At 43.4% G+C, this 22,071-nt stretch overlaps 1 protein-coding gene and 1 long non-coding RNA gene across 2 annotated transcripts in view; one reads left to right on the top strand and one right to left on the bottom strand.

Annotated features, from left to right (window-relative positions):
- Nucleotides 1-6,906: 6,906 nt before the first annotated feature.
- LOC117517338 lies at nucleotides 6,907-22,049 on the bottom strand. Its single transcript, XR_004562706.1, has 3 exons — nucleotides 22,038-22,049; nucleotides 11,168-11,173; nucleotides 6,907-7,097 (listed from the first exon to the last, which is right to left on the bottom strand). It is a non-coding gene; the product is annotated as an uncharacterized LOC117517338 (long non-coding RNA).
- grm5a (glutamate receptor, metabotropic 5a) overlaps nucleotides 12,049-22,071 on the top strand; it is a 101,859-nt gene continuing 91,836 nt past the window's right edge. The window contains exons 1-3 of the mRNA XM_034178329.1: nucleotides 12,049-12,239; nucleotides 12,470-12,779; nucleotides 12,860-12,993. Coding sequence (XP_034034220.1) covers nucleotides 12,555-12,779; nucleotides 12,860-12,993 — 359 coding nt within the window. The 5' untranslated portion in view covers nucleotides 12,049-12,239; nucleotides 12,470-12,554. The remainder of the gene's footprint in view (nucleotides 12,240-12,469; nucleotides 12,780-12,859; nucleotides 12,994-22,071) is intronic.

The raw sequence follows: 22,071 nt of genomic DNA, 5'->3' as shown, positions 1-22,071 counted from the left end.
GAAGGTCATGGGATTGCCAACTTTTTAGTCCTTTGTGTGGAGAGTTTGTGTGTTCTCTTGTTCCAGTGGGTTTCATCTTGGTGTTCTGGCTTCCTCCCACTTCCAAAGGTGTGCATTGGGGACTCTAAATTGACAATATGTGGCCCTGTGACAGGTGTACTGTAGCACACCTCATGCCCTATGACTGATATTTGTACTTATGGTATCCAAAAATGGTTGATACATACAAATGGATCCAGTTTTGGAATGGGTAATGTGAAAAATGTCTTACACCCACTGAACTGGTGCTGAAAGGCAACATTACAAACACACCTTCGTGGGCCTCCTAGTGGTCCTATCTGTATAATACTGATTTTTTTCCCCCACTTTTTAAAAAAACTTTTAAGATGTTTGGTGAACTGTATTGGCTTTTGTAAAAGTACACTATGTAGCCTTTATAATCTACTGTTTCATTAAATACAGACTGTCCATTCAATTCACATAAAATGGAAATTTCTCTTTGGCACTGGCATTTAAAAAAATACAAACAACCTGTAACACACATTGCATACAAATGACTAACAGTAACCTGCTTATGCCTGGATTTTTTTTTTTTTTTTTTTGAAGTGGAAAAGTTGCATTAGTACCTTAGAGATTTTTTTATTGTGAGTAGAAAATGACAGTGATACACTAAGGCAACAATTGTTGCCAGTGGGGCAAAATGGGTTAAAATGGTAATAAAATGCTGAGTGGCCCTGTGCTGATGGACTGGTGTCCTGTGGGTGCACCTCGCCTTTCACCCACTAACAGCTCAGCTGAGATAGTCAGTCCCCAGGCTGTGACCCTTAATTGGAGTCAGCAGGTTTAGAAAATGAATGAATACTGAGTGGATAACCCAGTGGTCTAAAAAGTGTCCGTTAATAAATAAAAATTTATGAATAAATATTTGTCAGATTGTGTATGAATACCTGCATGTTTTGGTAGTGGGGGGTGGAAGTGGGCTCACTATGGCCTATTTAAACATGCTCCTCTTGAAAATTGTCACAGATGTATGGACGAATAATGTCTTTCCCTGCTATTGCGGCCTGAAAATGAGTGGCTCAAAAATTTTTTAAATTGAATGAAGACAAAACTGAAGTTGTGTTTGGCCATCTCAGTGACTGTGTTCTTGGCAACTTTCTCAAAGTCTGTAGTAAAAAAAACTTGAAGTTCTAATAGACAGCTCATTTAAGTTGGACAAACAATTCTGTGGTTAAAGCTAGCTTTTTTCAACAGCGAGTCCTAAGGAAGGTGAAACCTTACCTCCCCACAAGGATTTTGAGCGTGTTGTCCACACTTGTATCACGTCGCGACTTGGCTACTGCAACTTGCTGTACTGCAGAGTAGACCAGTCCTCCCTTAGTTGCTTACAACTTGTGCAGAATTCTACTGATTGCTTGCTGACGGGCACCAGGTGCAGTAAATACATCACACCTGTTTTATCTCTGCATTGGCTTCCAGTCAGCTATCGCATTGATTTTAAAATCTTGCTCATTGTATTTAAATGCCTGAATGGTTTGGCTCCACTTTATCTATCTGAGCTGTTGTCCTCTTATGCTCCCTCCAGGATGATGAGGTCCACCAATCAGTTGCTTCTCAAAAGTGCCAAGAACACGTTTGAAAACCAGAGGAGACAGGGCCTTCTCTGTCGCTGCTCCTAAGCTGTGGAACAGCCTTCCTTTTAATTTTAAATCTGCGTCTTCTTTAAATGTTTTTAAGTCATCACTGAAGACCCATCTCTTTGCACAGGCCTTCAATACCTAAGCGGAGTTGCACTTTTGTAGTACATTTTTGTTGTATTTATTAGTGCTTGGTCAACCACATGGGGTGTGCAGCCAGTACATTCCAAGTGCCGGTCCCAAGTCCGAATAAATGAGGAGGGTTGCGTCAGGAAGGGCATCCGGCATAAAACAAGCCAACCCAACTATGCAGACTAAGAATCGAATTTCCATACTGGATCAGTCGCAGCCCGGGTTAACAACGTCCGCCACCGGTGCTGTTGCCCAGCAGGGTGCTGGTGGAAATTGGGCTACTGCTGGGCAAAGACAACGAAGAAGAGGAGGAGAACATTTCCGCAAACAGCGGGAGAAGAAGAAAACTAGAAGGGTGGAAATGAGAGTGGGGACTTTGAATGTTGGTAGTATGACTGGTAAAGGGAGAGAGCTGGCTGATATGATGGAGAGGAGAAAGGTAGACATATTGTGTGTGCAAGAGACCAAGTGGAAGGGAAGTAAGAGCAGGAGCGTCGGTGGTGGGTACAAGTTGTTGTACCATGGTGAGGACAGGAAGAGAAATGGTGTTGGGGTCATTTTAAAGGAAGAGTATGTTAAAAGTCTGTTGGAGGTCAAGCGAGTGTCTGACAGGGTGATGAGTGTGAAGTTGGAAATTGAAGGGGTGATGAATATCATCAGTGAATATGCCGCACAGGTAGGTTGTGAGAAGAAAGGAGAAAGAAGATTTCTGGAGTGTGTTAGATGAGGTGGTGGGGAGTGTGCCCAAGCATGAAAGAGTGGTGATAGGAGCAGACTTCAATGGGCATGTTGGTGAAGAGAACAGAGGTGATGAGGAAGTAATGGGCAGATATAGTATCAAAGATAGGAGTGGTGAAAGACAGATGGTAGTTGATTTTGCAAAAAGGTTGGAAATGGCTGTGGTGAATAACTACTTTAAGAAAAGGGAGGAGCACAGGGTAACATATAAGAGTGGAGTAAGGTGCACACAGGTGGACTACATTCTTCATAGGAGATGCAAGCTAAAAGAAATTAGAGACTGTAAGGTGGTGGCAGGAAAGAATGTTTTTAGACAGCATAGGATGGTTGTAGGATGACTTAAGAGGTAAAGAAGAAGAAGAGAGTGAGATCTCAACAAAGGACCAGATGCTGGAAGCTGAAGGAGGAAGACTGTTGTGTGAAATTTAGCGAGCAGGTGAGAGAAGCACTGGTTGGAAGGAAAACAGTTTTGGACAACTGGAAAAGTACTGCAGATGTGGTGAGGGAGCTAGGAGAGTACTGGGTATGACATCTGGACAGTGGAAGGAAGACAAGGAGACTTGGTCGTGGAATGAATAGGTCCAGGAAAGCATAAGGAGAAACAGGTTGGTGAAAAAGTTTGGGGATAGTCGGAGAGATGAAGAAAGTAGACAGGAGTACAAGGAGTTGCAGTGTAAGGTGAAAAGAGAAGTGGCAAAAGCAAAGGAAAAGGCATATTACGAGCTGTACAACAAGTTGAGTAGTAAGGAAGGAGAAAAGGACTTATACCGATTGGCCAGACAAAGGGACAGAGCTGGAAATTCTGTGCAGCAGGTTAGGGTGGTAAAAGATGCACATGGTAATGTGCTGACAAGTGAGGAGTGTGTGCTGAGAAGATGGAGGGAATATTTTGAAGAGCTGATGAATAACGAAAATGAGCGAGCGAAAAGGCTGGATGATGTGGTGAGAGTAAATCAGGAAGTACATTCCAGTGGAGGCATGGAAATGTCTAGGAGAGATGCAGTAGAGTTTCTAACCAGATTGTTTAATAAAATTTTGGAAAGTGAGAGGATGCCTGAGGAGTGGAGATGAAGTGTGCTGGTTGCTATTTTCAAGAACAAGGGTGATGTGCAGAGCTGCAGTAACTACAGAGGCATAAAGTTGATCAGCCACAGCATGAAGTTATGGGAAAGAGTAGTAGAAGCTAGGCTTAGAAAACAGGTGAAGATCTGTGAGCAGCAATATGGTTTCATGCCGAGAAAGAGCACTACAAATGCAATGTTTGCTCTGAGAATACTGTTGGAGAAGTACAGAGAAGGCCAGAAAGAGTTACATTGTGTGTTTGTGGACTTAGAAAAAAGCTTATGATAGGGTGCCAAGAGAAGAGCTGTGGTATTGTATGAGGAAGTCTGGAGTGACAGAGAAGTATGTTAGGGTAGTGCAGGACATGTACAAGAATAGTGTGACAGCGGTGAGATGCGCAGTCGGAATGACAGACTCATTCAAGGTGGAGGTGGGATTACACCAAGGATCAGTTCTGAGTCCTTTCTTGTTTGCAGTGGTGATGGACAGGTTGACAGATGAGATCAGACAGGAGTCCCCATGGACTATGATGTTTGCAGATGACATTGTGATCTGTAGTGAGAGTAGAGAGCAAGTTGAGTCTAGTCTGGAGAGGTGGAGATATGCTTTGGAGAGAAGGGGAATGAAAGTCAGTAGAAGCAAGACTGAGTACATGTGTGTGAATGGGAGGGAGCCCAGTGGAATAGTGCAGTTACAAGGAGTAGATGTGGTAAAAGTAGATGAGTTTAAATATTTTGGGTCAACAATTCAAAGTAATGGAGAGTGTGGTAGAGAGGTGAATAAGAGAGTGCAGGCAGGGTGGAGTGGGTGGAGAAAGGTGGCAGGAGTGATTTGTGACCGAAGAATATTAGCAATAGTGAAGGGGAAAGTTTACAAGACAGCAGTGAGACCAGCTATGTTGTACGGCTTAGAGACGGTGGCACTAACAAAAAGACAGGAGGCAGAGCTGGAGGTGGCAGAGCTGAAGATGTTGAGATTCTCTTTGGGAGTGACAAGAATGTACAAGATTATGAATTTACATATCAGAGGGACAGCTCAGGTGGGACAGTTTGGAGACAAAATCAGAGAGGCGAGATTGAGATGGTTTGGACATGGAGAGGAGGGACCCAGGGTATATAGGGAGAAGGATGCTGAGGATGGAGCCACCAGGCAGGAGGAGAAGAGGGAGGCCAAAGAGGAGGTTTATGGATGCGCTGAGGGAGGACGTGCAGGTGGTTGGTGTGACAGAGGAAGATACAGAGGATAGATGAGATGGAAATGAGTGATCTGCTGTGGCGACCCCTAACGGGAACAGCCGAAAGACAAAGAAGAAGGTTTTTCTATTTTGTATTCTTATATTTTCATACCCTTTTATTCTGTATCTGTGAAGCACTTTGGGCAGCTTTGGTTGTTGTAAATGTGCTAAATAAATAAATTTGACTTTGACTTTATGTATTTCCACGTGGGAACAGCAAGCACACACACGTGCGTGTCCGTCAAAACATGGTACGTGTTCTGCAGCAGTAACATCCAGGACAGCTCCTGCTGTTGGCAGTCAGCCATGGTCCCTGTCCATTCAGCACAGAGACCAAAGTGTCACTCTGTCTGATCAGATGAGAGGCGCGGTGCCTTCGGGGTGGCACACGAACCACACGCACGCATGTGTTGGGGGGACCGCGTGAGACACGCACACGTGTGTTGTGGGGGGAGCTGACACTCTGGCACGCCACATGTGTACTTGGAAACTCCACACTTGTGGGACACTTTGACAAATTTCACCGTCAGCTCGAAAGTGATCATCTGCTGAATGGCCACACATTTTCTAAAGCCCCATTTACACATAGATGGTAAGAGCTCCCGGAAGTGTCCCGGAAGAGTTTTTGGCTGTCTTAAGGATAAAACACCGTTGTTAACGCCGGCACTAGGGGGTGTGGCTTAGTTCCGGCTTTACCGGGAATTGTCGAAAAAATTATTCAACATGTCGAATAATTCCAGGAGCGCTCCCGGAGAATTCGCATGACGATGGAGATAAAGCGAACAACGGCGTTTGATACTTTGTAATCGCCGTTTCATCCTGCCCCTTCCTGTAGTGCCGCAGTTTACACCACCGTAATTGGCGGCCGGCGTTGTAACCCTAACCAATGGCGTGTAAAACGGCGATAGAGCCCACATCGGCGTCCTCAACGGCGTTTTAACCGGCGACAGAGGCAGACAAAACGGCAGCGCTAGTGGACAGTACGCCATTCTAAACGCCACCTCCCGGTTAAAACGCCGTTCCAAACGGTCTATAGGCGGCGGTCAGTATAAAAAAGCTAGCGCGCTGCATGCACTCACGGCCAGCTCCAGATATTTTTGCAGAGAAGCTCCAGTATGCCTCCTAAAAGAAAATTGGCAGCGGCAAGGACTTACCAAGAGGTCTGGTTCAGAAGCAGAGGGGAGTCCTGTGGTGGAGACGGAGCAACACGTTGAGGAGGGGGAAAGGAAGGAGAAGAAAAGGCTGAGGATGATCTCCCTCCCCCTGCAGTGACAGAGGCATGTATTCCTGCTGCTTCAGCCTATTATACTCTGGGGGTGGTGCCTATATGCAAAAGATCCTGGAGTAAGGCAGGATTTGCCTGGATAAAATCCTGTCCATTCCTGTTGCTCCCAAAGAGAATCGCAACATCTTCAGCTCTGCCACCTCCAACTTTGCCTCCTGTCTTTTTGTTAGTGCCACCGTCTCTAAACCGTACAACATAGCTGGTCTCACTACTGTCTTGTAAACATTTCCCTTCACTCTTGCAGATATTCTTTGGTCACAAATCACTCCTGCCACCTGTCTCCACCCTGCCGGCACTCTCTTCTTCACCTATCTACCACACTCTCCAGTTGGCTCATCTACTTTCACTACCTCTACTCCTTGTAACTGCACTTTTCCACTAGGCTCCCTCTCATTCACACACATACTCAATCTTGCTCCTACTGGCTTTCATTCCCCTTATCTCCAGAGTGTATGTCCACATCTCCAGGGTAGACTCAACTTGCTCTCTACTATCACTACAGATCACAATGTCATCTGCAAACATCATAGTCCATGGAGATTCCTGTCTGATCTCATCTGTCAACTTGTCCATCACCACTGCGAACAAGAAAGGACTCAGATCTAATCCTTGGTGTAATCCCACCTCTACCTTGAATGAATCTGTCATTCCTACTGCGCATCTCACCACTGTCAAACTATCCTTGTACACATCACCCTTGGTCTTAAAAATAGGAACCAGCCCACTTCATCTCCACTATTCAGGCGTCCTCTCACTTTCCAAGATTTTATTAAGCAATCTGGTTAGAAACACCACTGCCATCTCTCCTATATTTCTATGCCTCCACTGGAATGTCATCTGGACCAACTGACTTTCCACTCTTCATCTTCTTCATAGTTGCCCTCACTTCATCCTTACTAATCTCTTGCACTTCCTGATTTACTCTCTTGACATCATTCAGCCTTTTCTCTTTCTCATTTTCATCATTCATCAGCTTCTGAAAATATTCCCTCCACCTTCTCAACACACTCTCCTCACTTGTCAGCAGATTACTATGTGCATCTTTTACCACCCTAATCTGCTGCAGATCCTTTCCAGCTGTGTCCCTTTGTGCATCCAATCGGTACAAGTCATTTTCTCCTTACCTACTGTCCAACTTCTTGTACAGCTCATTATATGCCTTTTCCTTAGCCTTTGCCACTTCTGTTTTGGCCTCACACTACATCTCCTTGTACTCCTGTCTACTTTCTTCATATCTCAGACTATCTCAATTCTTTTTCTCCAACTTCTTTCTCCTTAGACTTTCCTTTACCTCTTTGTTCCACCATCAAGTCTCCTTGTCTTCCTTTCACTGTCCAGATGTCACACCTAGTACCTTCCTAGTTGTCTCCTTCACCACATCTGTACTACTTTTCCAGTTGTCCACACTTGCTTCCCATCCATCCACTGCCTCTCTCACCTGCTCGCTGAATTTCACACAACAGTTTTCCATCTTCAGCTTCCACCAGCTGATCCTAAGCTCTGACTCTCTTCCTCTTCACCTCTAAAGTCATCCTGCAAACCACCATCCTATGCTGTCTAGCTACACTTTCTCCTGCCACCACCTTACAGTCTCCTATTTCTTTTAGCTTGCATCTCCTACAAAGAATATAGACCACCTGTGTGCACCTTCTTTCACTGTTATATGTCACCCTGTGCTCCTCCCTTTTGTTAAAGTAGGTATTCACCACAGCCATTTCCATCCTTTTTGCAAAATCAACTACCATCTGCCCTTCCACATTCCTGTCTTTGGTACCATATCTACCCATTACTTCCTCATCACCTTTGTTCCCTTCAACAACATGCCCACTAATGTCCATTGGGTGATAGAATGCCGCATCACAGCTGATCTTAGATATTTATTTTATAAAATAATAATAATAATAAAAAAAAAAAAAAAAAAAAAAAATCTGTAAGTCTCTGTAATGACGATAGCCTGACACCAGGGGGGGCTGTGAGACTACTTCATGGACCTTCACATTGCCACTTTAATTCCTTCCCACATAAAATAATAAATCATGATTTTTAGATTCTGAGCAGGACTATTACAAAAAAAAACAAACAAAAAAAAAACAACCCCAAGTAACTAGATCCATTGAATTAGACTGAACTCATTTGTATTCTTGAGCACATTTTTGCACATTTTTGCAAACACTGGGCTCCCAAAGGCAAAACAAAGTAATCATGCATATTGAGAATGTATTTGTATCAATGCACAATGCTGATATTGTTAATAATATTTTAGACGCTTGATTTTCTACTGTATTCAAAGAAAAATAAATAAAAGAAAGTTGGCATAAACTGTTTATAGTGATATAGGTTCTCATTTTTTAGTAAAACAAATATTCAAATGACTGCTTCGCATTATGTTGGGCCATGAGTTTTGATTTGTGATAAATAAAAAAATGCTAAACTCATACTTTCATTTATTTATCTTTGATGTTTGTCACACTGACATCAAGGACATGTGAAAAGTGAATCCCATTTGTTGTATCAAACACTTTTAAACAGCAGTGTTATAATAGTTTAGACATGCATTTTTCAATATTTCAGTCTCCAAACTGATCCAAGTAGAGTATCCTCAATAAAACCAAATTGTGTAAGGCAACATGACCTCTGTTGCACCTTTATGTATTATTGCAATGCTTTAAAAATAACATGGCCTAGACTTTTGATTTCCCAGACAATATGTGAAAAAGAAGAATAAATATGAGGGGGAAAAATATTGTTAGTTGTCTGTCTGTCTCTATCTACCAATCTATGCATCCGCAGTCTGGAGTAGGGAAGGATTTTAATGAAAGAAATCAGCTCAAATCTAGGCATGTGGGAGACTCAAGCCTAGATCTGATTGAGTCTCCCACAAGCTTTGTGGCAAGCTGTCACTGAAATCCAAGGTCTTTTTTTCAGGAAACACCAGACAAAAATTATGCTGTGCACAGTTTCTCCTTCTCTGCAGAGAAGGAGAAACTCTTGTCATTGTTGTCTTGGTGGCTTCCCTCACTAGTCTTCTTCGCATGTAGTCACTCAGTTTATGAGAACTGCCTACTCCAGATAGATTTACCATGCTGTTTGTATTTCTTAATAATTGATTGAAATGAAGTTAAAGACGTATTTAGTGACTTGGAAATTTTCATGTACCCATCCACTTACTTGTCAAAAGAGAACTGAACTGGCTATAAGGGAGATAATTTGTATTAAAATAATCATTCTTTTCAGTTTGTCCAATTGCTTCTGGGCTCTGAAAACAGGGACTGTGTATAAAAATGGTTCTAATTCCTAAATATTGAAGGCAATATTTTTGTTATACCACTTGAACTAAAGTCGAACATCGACACAGCAAGCACATCTTCATCATTTCTCTTGACTTCATCATGGTGGTGTACAGAGGCAAAATAACAAAAGTGGAATCACGAAATATGAGGTGCATTCAATACATATCCAGCATTTGTCTGCAAAAAACACAGTTTCTCACCTGGGGGACTCAAATCCTAATCCCCTTTGAAGTAGTCTCACTGGAACTGCACACACTTTTCCCAGCAGTTCTGCCATTGTTGGAAGGATTTCTGGAAGGTCTCTGTTGGAATGGTATCCAGCTGGGTCGGCGCATTCTGCATGATGTCTTGTCACGACTCAAACAGAGTCGCATTTAGTGTTGCTTTGATCTTGGTGAACAGCCAAAAATCACAGGCAGCCATGTCAGGAGAGTAGGGAGCTTGAGGAATAACAGGAGTGTTGTATTTGGCCAGGAAAGCCTGAATCAGCTGAGCAGGATGGGTGGGTGCATTGTCATGATGGAACTGCCAACTTTTCACCACCCACAGATTTGCTGGTTTGTGGTGCACGGCATCACAAAGGACCTCCTGATAATACTGTTTATTAATATTTTGGCCTTCTGGTGAGTACTCATGATGCACCACCCCACAGGAGTCAAAGAAAATGGTTAACATAACTTTCACGTTGCTGTGCACCTGCCTTGCTTTCTTTGGCCTGGGTGATGTTGAATCGTTCCATTGCAATGACTGAAATTTGGTTTCCAGGTCATACCTATAAACCCATGTCTCATCACTAGTGATAACAGTGTTCAGGAAGTCAGGGTCACTGTTTGAGCATTCGAGCATGTCCTGCGAGACTTCCAGATGCAGTTACTTCTGCTCCACCATTAGCAGCTTGGTATGAATTTCACTAACACTCTCCACATGCCCAAATCTTCCATCAAAATGGAATGTACTGAACCTTAGCCCTGCCTTGTCCACACGTTCTTGGATGGTGACATGACGGTCATCCATGACCAAAGTCCTTATTCTGTCAATCACTTGGTCATTTTGACTTGTGGATGGCCTACTGGAATATGCTTCGCTCTCAACTGCTGTGGGCACATTTGTGAAGCGGTTTTACCACTCTTTTATTTGACATCATCTCCAAAAACTTGCCAAATCTTGCAAATGGGTTCTGCTTGGGTATCACCAAGGTTTTAGCAAAATTTGATGCAATACCTTTGCTCAAGTCATTCCATCATATTATAGCAAATAAGAATCTGACGGGTGCTCAGTACATGTATTCACTTTAAACCCCATTTCACACCGGGCGTGCTTAGAGTTGCATTGTGATGCTTATCTATTATTTTGGAGTGGCTGCGTATGTTGCGCAGAGGAGGGTAACTTTGGCCCACCTCTTCTTCTTCTTGTGTGGTTTTGGCCTGCCTCTTCTTCTGTGGTTTTGATGCTTCACTGACAACAAAGTTCAGCAGAGTTCAGTGGGATGAATAACATCTACCAATGCAGGTATGTACTGATAAAAATCCTAAAAGGATTTTTCGCTGGACTGGCATAGGCTAGTGTGCAATTGCAGTGGCATAGGATAGTGTACAGTAGCGCAGTGTTACGTAGACTTGCATACAGCAGCGGAGTGTTGCATAGACCACTGGACGCAGTGCTTGCCGAATATCTGCGAAAAAATTAAACGTTTAATTTTTTTGTGTCCAATTCGTGGATCCTTTTGTGTTCCTCAGCATATTGCCACGTAGGTCTACATAAGTACGGCGTAGTCAGTACGCCGCATTACGCAACTCTACATTGGCCCGATGTGAAATTGGCTTAAGACTGACTGCTAGCGACTGATGCGCTCTGCAGAAGGGAAAAAAATTCACGTGTACACAAAAAAGTTCCCTACTCTGTCCCACCAAACAACAACTCACACACTTCATTTGTTTCTGTGGGATAAAATACGGTCTGATACCTTTTGAATGCACCTCGTACTTAGGAACCTGATTGTATAGATTTGACGGTTTGGTTGCGGTGATTTGGTCTTAAAGTGATGTTATCAAATTGTTTTTCTTGTATCCATCCATCCATCCATCCATCCATCCATCCATCCATCCATCCATCCATCCATCCATCCATCCATCCATCCATCCATCCATCCATCCATCCATCCATCCATCCATCCATCCAGCTTACCTTAATGGCAATATTTCAGCTTTCTAACTTTGAATACATTTGACTTTGTAGATTTTTTCCCCCACTGATAGCTATTTGTTACCTATATAAAGTTAGTAACTCATTTCTACTACACATACATCAAGTTGAAAGGGCCCAAGCAAAAAGGTGATATTTGCAGTTGTTCCAGTGGAAAAAAGAACATTTCATATTCTGCGTCATCTCTTCACCCACCAGTTTTGACCCCATGACCCTTCTCACCTCACAATAAGCAGTGTCCCACCACCGGATGGTCGGTAAATGCTGCATGATTTAGCAAGGCTTATTTCTTCCTCTGTGCTCCTTATATATTCAGTCTGTTTGTTTACTTCTTCGACTTTACCCTTGTGGTATTTTTCAAATTGCCTCCCAGACCTTTGCAGAGTTGCAACTTTAGTCACTGTTGATGCTCCGTGTTTCACTGCTTGGAGGAGGAGGCAGAAGAAGAGGAGGAGGAGGAGGAGGAGGAGGTGAGTGCGTCAGTAAGTCAAACATGTTCCAGTAACAGGCTATATTATCTGCTGTTATTTGCAGTTTGCTGTAACCAGGCACCAGACTGAGCTTGAACACAAACCTGCAGCGCTTTTCTTGTTTCTCTGCTCATACAAACATGAAAAATAAGAAGGAATGACATCTGAACACGAGCTGGCACAAAAGAGGTAGGCTGAAGTTGACTGTTATTCATTGTATATGAGACACAGAATTAATTTTTAAATCCAAGAGTAGCTTTGCTTGATTTGTTATATATTTAAATTGTATGATGTACAGCCGATATTATTTCAGCATCACGGTCAGACGGATTCAAAATATTAACAAATTGCTGACTTGATTGTTAAAGGAAATCTCTTACATGCACTTATTGCTTGTGCTTTTCTTTCTGTTTCTATAGGAATCCAACTGTTACCTTTGCTGTTGGAAAGCATCATGCCGATAGCAACAAATTCATCTAAATCTCAGGTCTGAGGAGAAAAAGAATGGCTGGATGTGTAAGAAACCCAAGAATGGAAAATCGGCTGGGATTATATGTGAGGATGCTGGCCATGAGCGTACTCCTGGGAGCTGATCTGAGCTGTCTTGGACTGAAAGATAAGTTTGGGGTCAATGCCCAGGCTAATGAGAGAAGGGTATTGGCTTATATCCCTGGTGATATCATCATAGGAGCACTCTTCTCTGTCCACCACCAACCGCCCGCTGACAAGGTCAATACATGTTTTGTTTTTTTTAATGTGCATGGTTGAGATATGAACGTATTATTAATGTTGTGTTTTATTTGGTTCAGGTCCATGAAAGAAAGTGTGGCGCGGTGAGGGAGCAGTATGGGATTCAGAGAGTGGAAGCTATGATGCACACTCTGGATCGAATCAATGCTGACCCCATGATTCTCCCCAACATCACCCTGGGGTGTGAGATCAGGTCAGAAACTAAACACAAACCAACTTACAGCTTTCTTGGAGATCAGAATTGTAAACTGAGTATAACCTTAGTCTTTTTTATACTGCTTTTGATTGAAGAATATTTAAAGAGCTCATTTGGACCTGTTGGGACTGTACTGTGGGAGCAGTGTTTTTGGAATGTTTAAGATAATGTTTTGATGGTAGAACGCTTCAGCATATTCCTATTCCAGTCAATGTTTTTAATTATACTGGCAACCATTTGTAATCCTGTCCAAACAACTGTGAACGTAAGAGGGATGTACTCAGTTGTGAGGGTGGTGAGTCTTTGTGCATGTGCGATGCTGCAAGTAAATAGATGTCCAGTCCATTTTGCAGTGTCTTTGCTATACTTGTAACACAAAACAAAACAAAAAAACAAACAAAATCTAAAAAAAAAATTTAAACGTTAAAACATGAGTAAACAGAGGAGGTCTGAAGGAAATGTCAATAACTGTACATTCTTTTTTCACATCAACGCAATAATCACATTTAAAAAATATAAAGCAATGTTAGAAAATACCCTCAGCCATGTGAACATTGTCTTCTTTATAATTTGCAGTTGTTTAATTGGTATCTCAGTGCAAACTATATATATACATATATATATGTATATATATATGGGTGATTCTTTAACTACGGGCACTATTGGCCTTGTAAATGTAATTTCCACCACACCATTGCCTTACAATATAAAGCGCCTTGGGGCAACTGTTTGTTGTGATTTGGCGCTATATACATGTGCTCTGATGTCACTGTTTATCTCCATAGAAACTACCCAAACAATCTTTCATACAAACTGTTTAGGGACATTACAGTGTTGAGGTGGAAATTACGGCAATAGTGTGGGACAACTACATTTTGTTTAAAAAAATCACAACAGTTGTGTGACACTGAATACCCCAATTATGTTTTGATTATTTTACTGATATTTTATTTAGAGATATTTTAAAACATTAGAAAAAACGTTTCTTTACCATTCATTTTTATCATTGAAGATCAAAAGTCTGGGTGTGGGACAAGCACAAAACGGCAATATTTGCATATAATGATGCTGAAAAAAGGTGAAAAAGTCATCATAGACTACTAGAACAAATTTGTTAACACACTTTCATTGTAAAGATAACTATAAAAGTGTGAAATTTCCCCTTTTTTCTGTTTTTCATACAATATGATCAAAGGACATAAGTGCCCGTAGTCTAAGAATCACCTATATATATATATATATATATATATATATATACAAGGTCTATTAGATAATAAACCGACCTTTTTATTTTTTCAAAAACTATATGGATTTGAATGACGTGCGATTACACCAATCATGCTTGAACCCTCGTGCGCATGCGTGAGTTTTTTCACGCGTGTCGGTGATGTCATTTTCCTGTGGGCAGGCCTTGAGTGAGATGTGGTCCCGCCCTCTCGGCTGAATTCCTTTGTTTCACACGCTGCTTGAGACGGCGCGCGTTGCTTTATCAAATTTTTGTCTGGACCTGTGAGGAATATCCGAGTGGACACTATTCGAGAAATTAAGCTGGTTTTCGGTGAAAAGTTTAACGGCTGATGAGAGATTATGGGGTGTTTCTGTCGGTGTAAGGACTTCCCACAGAGCGGGATGTCGTGCAGCGCTTCCAGGCGCCGTCGTCGGCCTGTTTCGACCTGAAAACATCCTAATTTAAGGCTTAATTCACCCAGGACGTTGTGAGAGAACAGAGAAGATTCAGAAGAGGCCGGCATGAGGACTTTATGCGGACATTCCACTGTTTAAGGACATTTTTTAATAAAAGACGTGCGCGCAAATTCGCCGAGTCGTTTCCGTGACGACTCGGCAAATCTGTGTGCGCCGCGACAGGAAAAACACCTCCGTGTTGAAAACCATTTGTAAAATTCAGGCAGCTTTTGATGGCTTTCAACAAGTGAGTAACTGAGAAATTGTTTAACAGCTTGGGCATGTTCCAACTTGCCCGTTAAGGTTTCCAACGGAGGTGTTTTTCCTGTCGCGACCCCCCGCGGTCGGGTCCGGCCCAACATGTGACTCTGCCCGCACGTTCTTTCATTACAAAATGTCCGTTAACAATGGAATGTCCGAATAAACTCCTCATGCCGACTTCTTCTGAAAGTTCTCTGTTCTCTGACGACTTCCTGGGTCAACAGAGCCTGAAATGTGGAAGTTTTCAACTTGAAACGGCGAGACGCTGCCGCCTCAGAGCGCAGATCGCCATCAGGCACTGTGGGCCGTCCTTACGGCGACACTACCAGACCAAAATCTCTCATCAGCCGTTAAAATTTTTACCGAAAACCAGCTGAATTTATCGAATGGTGTCCACTCAGTTGTGCCTTACAGTTTTGAAAAAATTTTGATCAAACAAAGCAGCAGTTTCTGAGCCATTCCTAAACAATGAAAAAATCGACGAGAGGGTGGGCGACTCCTCACTCAAAGACTGCCCACAGGCGAATGACGTAACTGACAGGTGTGAAAAAACTCTCGCATGCCCACAAGGGTTCAAGCATGTCTGATGTAATCACAGGTGATTCAAATCCATATGGTTTTTGAAAACAATAATAAGGTCAGACACTTTTCTAATAGACCTTGTATATATAAATATATATATATATATATATATATATATATATATATATATATATATATATATATAAAAAATTAATTATACATGCATTGTTATTTACATTAATTATTAAAATCCTATTGTGTTATGTACAATTTGAACATGTTCAATCAAGCCCCTCTATTTTCTCACGTGATACAGTTGTATGCAAAATTTGGGCACCCCAGATAATTTTCATGATTTTCCTTTATAACTCATTGATTGTCTGGATCAGAAATTTCAGTTAAATGTATCATATAGCAAACGAACACACTGATATTTGAGAAGTGAAATGCAGTTTCTGGTATTTACAGAAATGTGCATGCATGCTGACATCTGTGAAATGTCTTGCAAATCACTCCAGAGGTGTTATCAGGTTACAAAAAAAAAAAACATTTTCAGTTTTAGAAGTATTTATTTGTTGCTACCTTTTAATAATATATGAGAAAGAGGTTATATTTACACACAAACAAAGCGGGGTTTGCGGTTAGCTAGACCAGCCAGAGACGTCACTAGGGTAACGTCCATGAAATGTCTTGTAAATCACTCCAGAGCTCTTATCAGGTTACAAAAAAACAGCATTTTCAGTTTTAGAAGTATTTATTTGTTGCTACCTTTTACATAATATATGAAAAAGAGATTATATTTACACACAAACAAAGCGGAGTTAGCAGCTAGCTAGACCAGCCAGAGACATCACTAGGGTAACGTCAGCGAAATGTCTTGTAAATCACTCCAGAGGTGTTATCAGGTTACAAAAAAAACAGCATTTTCAGTTTTAGAAGTGTTTATTTGTTGCAAGCTTTTACATAATATATGAGAAAGAGGTTATATTTACACACAAACAAAGCAGAGTTAGCAACTAGCTAAACCAGCCAGAGACACCACTATAGGCTAACGTCCACAAAATGTCTTGTAAATCACTTCAGAGCTGTTATCAGGTTACAAAAACAGCGTTTTCAGTTTTAGAGGTGTTTATTTCTCACTAGCCTTATATAATATATGAGAAACATGTTAAATTTAGCCAGAAACAAAGCGGTTTTGGAGTGCCAGAAAGACCAGCTAGTGACGTCACAGTGCTGCTCAACTCTGATTGGCTGTCTCTCCCCCCCCCCCCCCCCCCCCAAAAAAAACCCACATATTTGCATGATTCATAGCATAAAAACGGGAAACAGAATGTGACTTCTTATCCTTTCAAAATATGTCAAGGTTAACCATCTTTGATCTTGTCCAAGGTCTGTGTTCCAAAAATGTTCCCTGTGAATTTGAAGACCCTGGACTTGTGCAGAGCACAGACAGACAGACGGACAGACGCAAAGTCTTTGCAATACCTGATGGCCATATTTTGATGGCCTTGGTTAAAAAAAACAAAACAAAACACTGTACAATAATAAAATAATAGATTAACTTGAAGGGAATTTATTAGAATGTAGTACTCAGCCAAGGCTTAAAACACCTCTTTCTATTAAAAACAATAACTAATTAAATAAGATCTTGTTTCTGCCTATTCTATTAAAAAAACATAAGCTTCTCAAAGCTTCTCATAAACATCCTCTCAGCCAGTCTGCTGTAAAAGAGACATTTGGAATGTGCAACACAACCTTATTGGACACATTCAGCATGGTATGGTTTGGAGCTAAACAAGACAATATAAGCAGGGAGCAGGTGAGGAAAGACTGAGACTTGTCATACTGATGTGGTGACTGTGGGAGTCCTGGCTGCGTACTGCTGCTGACAGGAAGAAATCAGGCTCCACAAGGAGACAGACACATAAGACGGACACACTCATGAGGCACACAGAGTAGCTTGACCTACACTCAACAAAAATATAAACGCAACACTTTTGGTTTTGCTCCCATTTTGTATGAGATCAACTCAAAGATCTAAAACTTTTTCCACATACACAATATCACCATTTCCCTCAAATATTGTTCACAAACCAGTCTAAATCTGTGATAGTGAGCACTTCTCCTTTGCTGAGATAATCCATCCCACCTCACAGGTGTGCCATACCAAGATGCTGATTAGACACCATGATTAGTGCACAGGTGTGCCTTAGACTGTCCACAATAAAAGGCCACTCTGAAAGGTGCAGTTTTGTTTTAATGGGGGGGGGGGGGGGGGGGGGATACCAGTCAGTATCTTGTGTGACCACCATTTGCCTCATGCAGTGCAACACATCTCCTTCACATAGAGTTGATCAGGTTGTCAATTGTGGCCTGTGGAATGTTGGTCCACTCCTCTTCAATGGCTGTGCGAAGTTGCTGGATATTGGCAGGAACTGGTACACGCTGTCGTATACGCCGGTCCAGAGCATCCCAAACATGCTAAATGGGTGACATGTCCGGTGAGTATGCCGGCCATGCAAGAACTGGGGCATTTTCAGCTTCCAAGAATTGTGTACAGATCCTTGCAACATGGGGCCGTGCATTATCCTGCTGCAACATGAGGTGATGTTCTTGGATGTATGGCACAACAATGGGCCTCAGGATCACGTCACGGTATCTCTGTGCATTCAAAATGCCATCAATAAAATGCACCTGTGTTCTTCGTCCATAACAGACGCCTGCCCATACCATAACCCCACCGCCACCATGGGCCACTCGATCCACAACATTGACATCAGAAAACCGCTCACCCACACGACGCCACACACGCTGTCTGCCATCTGCCCTGGACAGTGTGAACCGGGATTCATCCGTGAAGAGAACACCTCTCCAACGTGCCAAACGCCAGCGAATGTGAGCATTTGCCCACTCAAGTCGGTTACGACGATGAACTGGAGTCAGGTCGAGACCCCGATGAGGACAACGAGCATGCAGATGAGCTTCCCTGAGACAGTTTCTGACAGTTTGTGTAGAAATTCTTTGGTTATGCAAACCGATTGTTTCAGCAGCTGTCCGAGTGGCTGGTCTCAGACGATCTTGGAGGTGAACATGCCGGATGTGGAGGTCCTGGGCTGGTGTGGTTACACGTGGTCTGCGGTTGTGAGGCTGGTTGGATGTACTGCCAAATTCTCTGAAACGCCTTTGGAGACGGCTTGTGGTAGAGAAATGAACATTCAATACACGAGCAACAGCTCTGGTTGATATTTCTGCTGTCAGCATGCCAATTGCACGCTCCCTCAAATCTTGCCTTTTATTATGGACAGTCTAAGGCACACCTGTGCACTAATCATGGTGTCTAATCAGCATCTTGATATGGCACACCTGTGAGGTGGGATGGATTATCTCAGCAAAGGAGAAGTGCTCACTATCACAGATTTAGACTGGTTTGTGAATAATATTTGAGGGAAATGATGATGTTGTGTATGTGGAAAAAGTTTTAGGTCTTTGAGTTTATCTCATACAAAATGGGAGCAATGTTATGTGTCGGACGCAGCCCGGAGAACCGACCAGCTTTTGAAGGACCCAGTATAAAATAAGCAGAGCACGGTACAAAGGATAACAGAGTTTAATAAACATAACAGTGATGTGATAATATAACAAGAGTGCGCGGTCTGGCGTGGTGGATTACGGTGCGCTCCCAGCAGCACTAACGGTCCGGAGTCAGAACCAGTTCGGACCCAAGGACCCCGCCGACACCCCCCAGGTGGCCGCGACAAACCGAGTCTGTGAATGAAGAAATCATCATGTGAGTCCACACTCCACACACAGAGAGACCGCTCAAAGGTGTACAAACAGCAAACACTTCCTGGCTTAATTACTAATCAGCTTCCCACCCTGCAGGCATGGAACACCCTGTTCACAAACTCACTGCAGTGGAAGCTGATTAAAACGACTAACATAACAGCTCAATATAATAAGGTGTGAGGGACACCACATTTACTGACTGTACAAATGTTAGTCACAAAACCTGACGTACCTCAGGAAGTGTGCTGACGAGCGTGAGACCTCACCCTCTCCTCTTTCACAGACCATGCATCAAACCTGGACGTTCTCTCCATCCACTGATGATGAGATGGCTCTCAAGACGACGATCTCACCCGTCTGGTCACAAGGTCGAGTCTCTGGCAAATACACACTGTGTACTCCAGACATAAATGCCACCATGTTCCAATCCATGTAGATGCACCACAGCTGTGAGTCCTGATGAGCCGCAGGTGATCAGGGTGAGGTCCTGATAACTCAGCCACTCAGTCTCAAATGCGCACCACCTGGAAGGAAAACCAAAAGACAGAAACAGAAGACCAACAAAAGCCAGCCAGGCATGCCAGCCACAACAGCACCCCACCCTCACGGGAAGCCTCCCGGCGACCACACAAATCTGGCCCAGGAGAAACACCCCCCTCCAGGGACCATGGCTGGAAACCGTATCTGCATACATCTTCCAACAGAATCTTCATTTAACAGAACGGTTGATGTCTTCTCCTCTGGCTGCATCTTTGCCTTTGTTTCCGTCTGTCAATTAGCACAGGTGTGGCCAGGAGTTCTTAAACCTGTGCGGTCAGCCTTTGTCCAACCATGTTCACAGTCTGAGTAGTCATAAAACAAAAAAGACAAACACAAAACCAAACCACCCCCCCCTCCCCAGAGGACCGTCCCATCAAACCCCGGGAAGAGGAGAAAAGAAAAACAACCCAAACTTAAGCTTACAAACAAAAACGCCAACCCCCCCCCCCCCCCGACGACATGTAGGGACCAACACCCCCCAGAGGACGTCCCGCCAGCTCCAGGAGTAATAACCACAGCCGAGGTCCCTCTGGGATCCAAAGTCACCCACAGGGACTCCCAGCGCCTCCCAGAGGACCGTTCCATCAACCCCAGGAGACGCCTCCCCTCATGACCAATGGACCCAGCCCCGGCCGTCTATGGCTAGATGGACCCACAGCCCTTTCCCCCCCAGAGGACACCACAGTCACACCCTGAGGGCGGAAACTGGGGGGAAAAACAAAAGGAAAGAAAAAAAAACATACAAACACAACAACCCCAACCCCACCCCCTTGGCGCAGTGGAAACTGGAAGCACGTCCAGCGTCACCAACCGTGACTATACCCCAGAAGCCAACCGGGAGGAGTGGACAACGGTTATGGCAGACGGCACAAAACGGCGCCACTCCTCCGACTTCCAAACCAGCCACCAGCTGCGGGTATATCCCACTGCCCCAAACCTCAGCCACGCCGATGGCAGACGGCACAAAGGCGCGCTGAAGCCGGAGGTGGAACAGGGAATCAACAAACAAAAAAAAACAAAACAACAACACCCCGAACCCCCCCCCCCCCAGGTGCAGAGGTTACCTGGGAAACGCCCAGCATAACGACACTGCACCACTCCAGCAACGCCGACACGTACGGCTCACACGGCTGGAGTCAGAGGAGAAGAGAGGGCATAACAAAAAAAACAAAAAAAAAAAGAAAAAAGAAAAAACAAACCCAATTACCCCCCCATCACCCCCCAGGGGACCGTCCCATCAAACCCTGGGAGGTGAAACTAAAAGAAATAAAAAGAAAGACTAACAGACCAACATAAAGTTGCTTGGGTCTTTTTTTTTGCTCCAAAAAGACTGCAGGGTCACGACCCCAGAACACTAAATAGTGTAAAAAAAAATCCCACACAAAAACCAACTCAAACACCCACAAAAAATGAACCAACACTAAACTAATAAGTGACGTATACCGTTAAGCTCAACAAATGGAACACACCTGTTCCAACTTAAGAGCTTAACGGTAATGTGACTCAGTTACCAACGTACCTCAGGAAGTGTGCTGACGAGCGTGAGACCTCACCCTCTCCTCTTTCACAGACCATGCATCAAACCTGGACGTTCTCTGCATCCACTGATGATGAGATGGCTCTCAAGACGACGATCTCACCCGTCTGGTCACAAGGTCGAGTCTCTGGCAAATACACACTGTGTACTCCAGACATAAATGCCACCATGTTCCAATCCATGTAGATGCACCACAGCTGTGAGTCCTGACGAGCCGCAGGTGATCAGAGTGAGGTCCTGATAACTCAGCCACACAGCCACTCAGTCCCAAATGTGCACCACCTGGAAGGAAAACCAAAAGACAGAAACAGAAGACCAACAAAAGCCAGCCAGGCACGCCAGCCACAACAAGCAAAACCAAAAGTGTTGCGTTTATATTTTTGTTGAGTGTACAAAAAAAAGGAGGCCAGAAACATTGTCTTAACTAATCAATTCTAGACCTAAGGGCCCTGTCCCACTGGGGAGAGGATTAATTGCGCATGAATTAAGTATACAAATTGCGGGCGTTCGTTGTCGTCCGCAACAAAAATGGTCAAAAATGACAAATGTCCCAATATGAATTACGGGTATATTAATAATGTGCAGCGAATATATGATGAACAATCACGGTTATATAATGCATGTAGTGAGGAAACTGATCGGACACACTGAGATTATCACGGCAGTATTACGGGTGTATTATGAATGCATCGGGCACGTGTTGCGCGTGCACAGCATCTGCATTGCGGTCATAAAAGAAGCTCACT

Source organism: Thalassophryne amazonica, chromosome 9 (assembly GCF_902500255.1).
Source record: "Thalassophryne amazonica chromosome 9, fThaAma1.1, whole genome shotgun sequence".
Taxonomy (NCBI): domain Eukaryota; kingdom Metazoa; phylum Chordata; class Actinopteri; order Batrachoidiformes; family Batrachoididae; genus Thalassophryne; species Thalassophryne amazonica.
The sequence above is the reverse complement of the archived record's forward strand: the minus strand, read 5'-3'. Positions and strand labels throughout refer to the sequence as shown.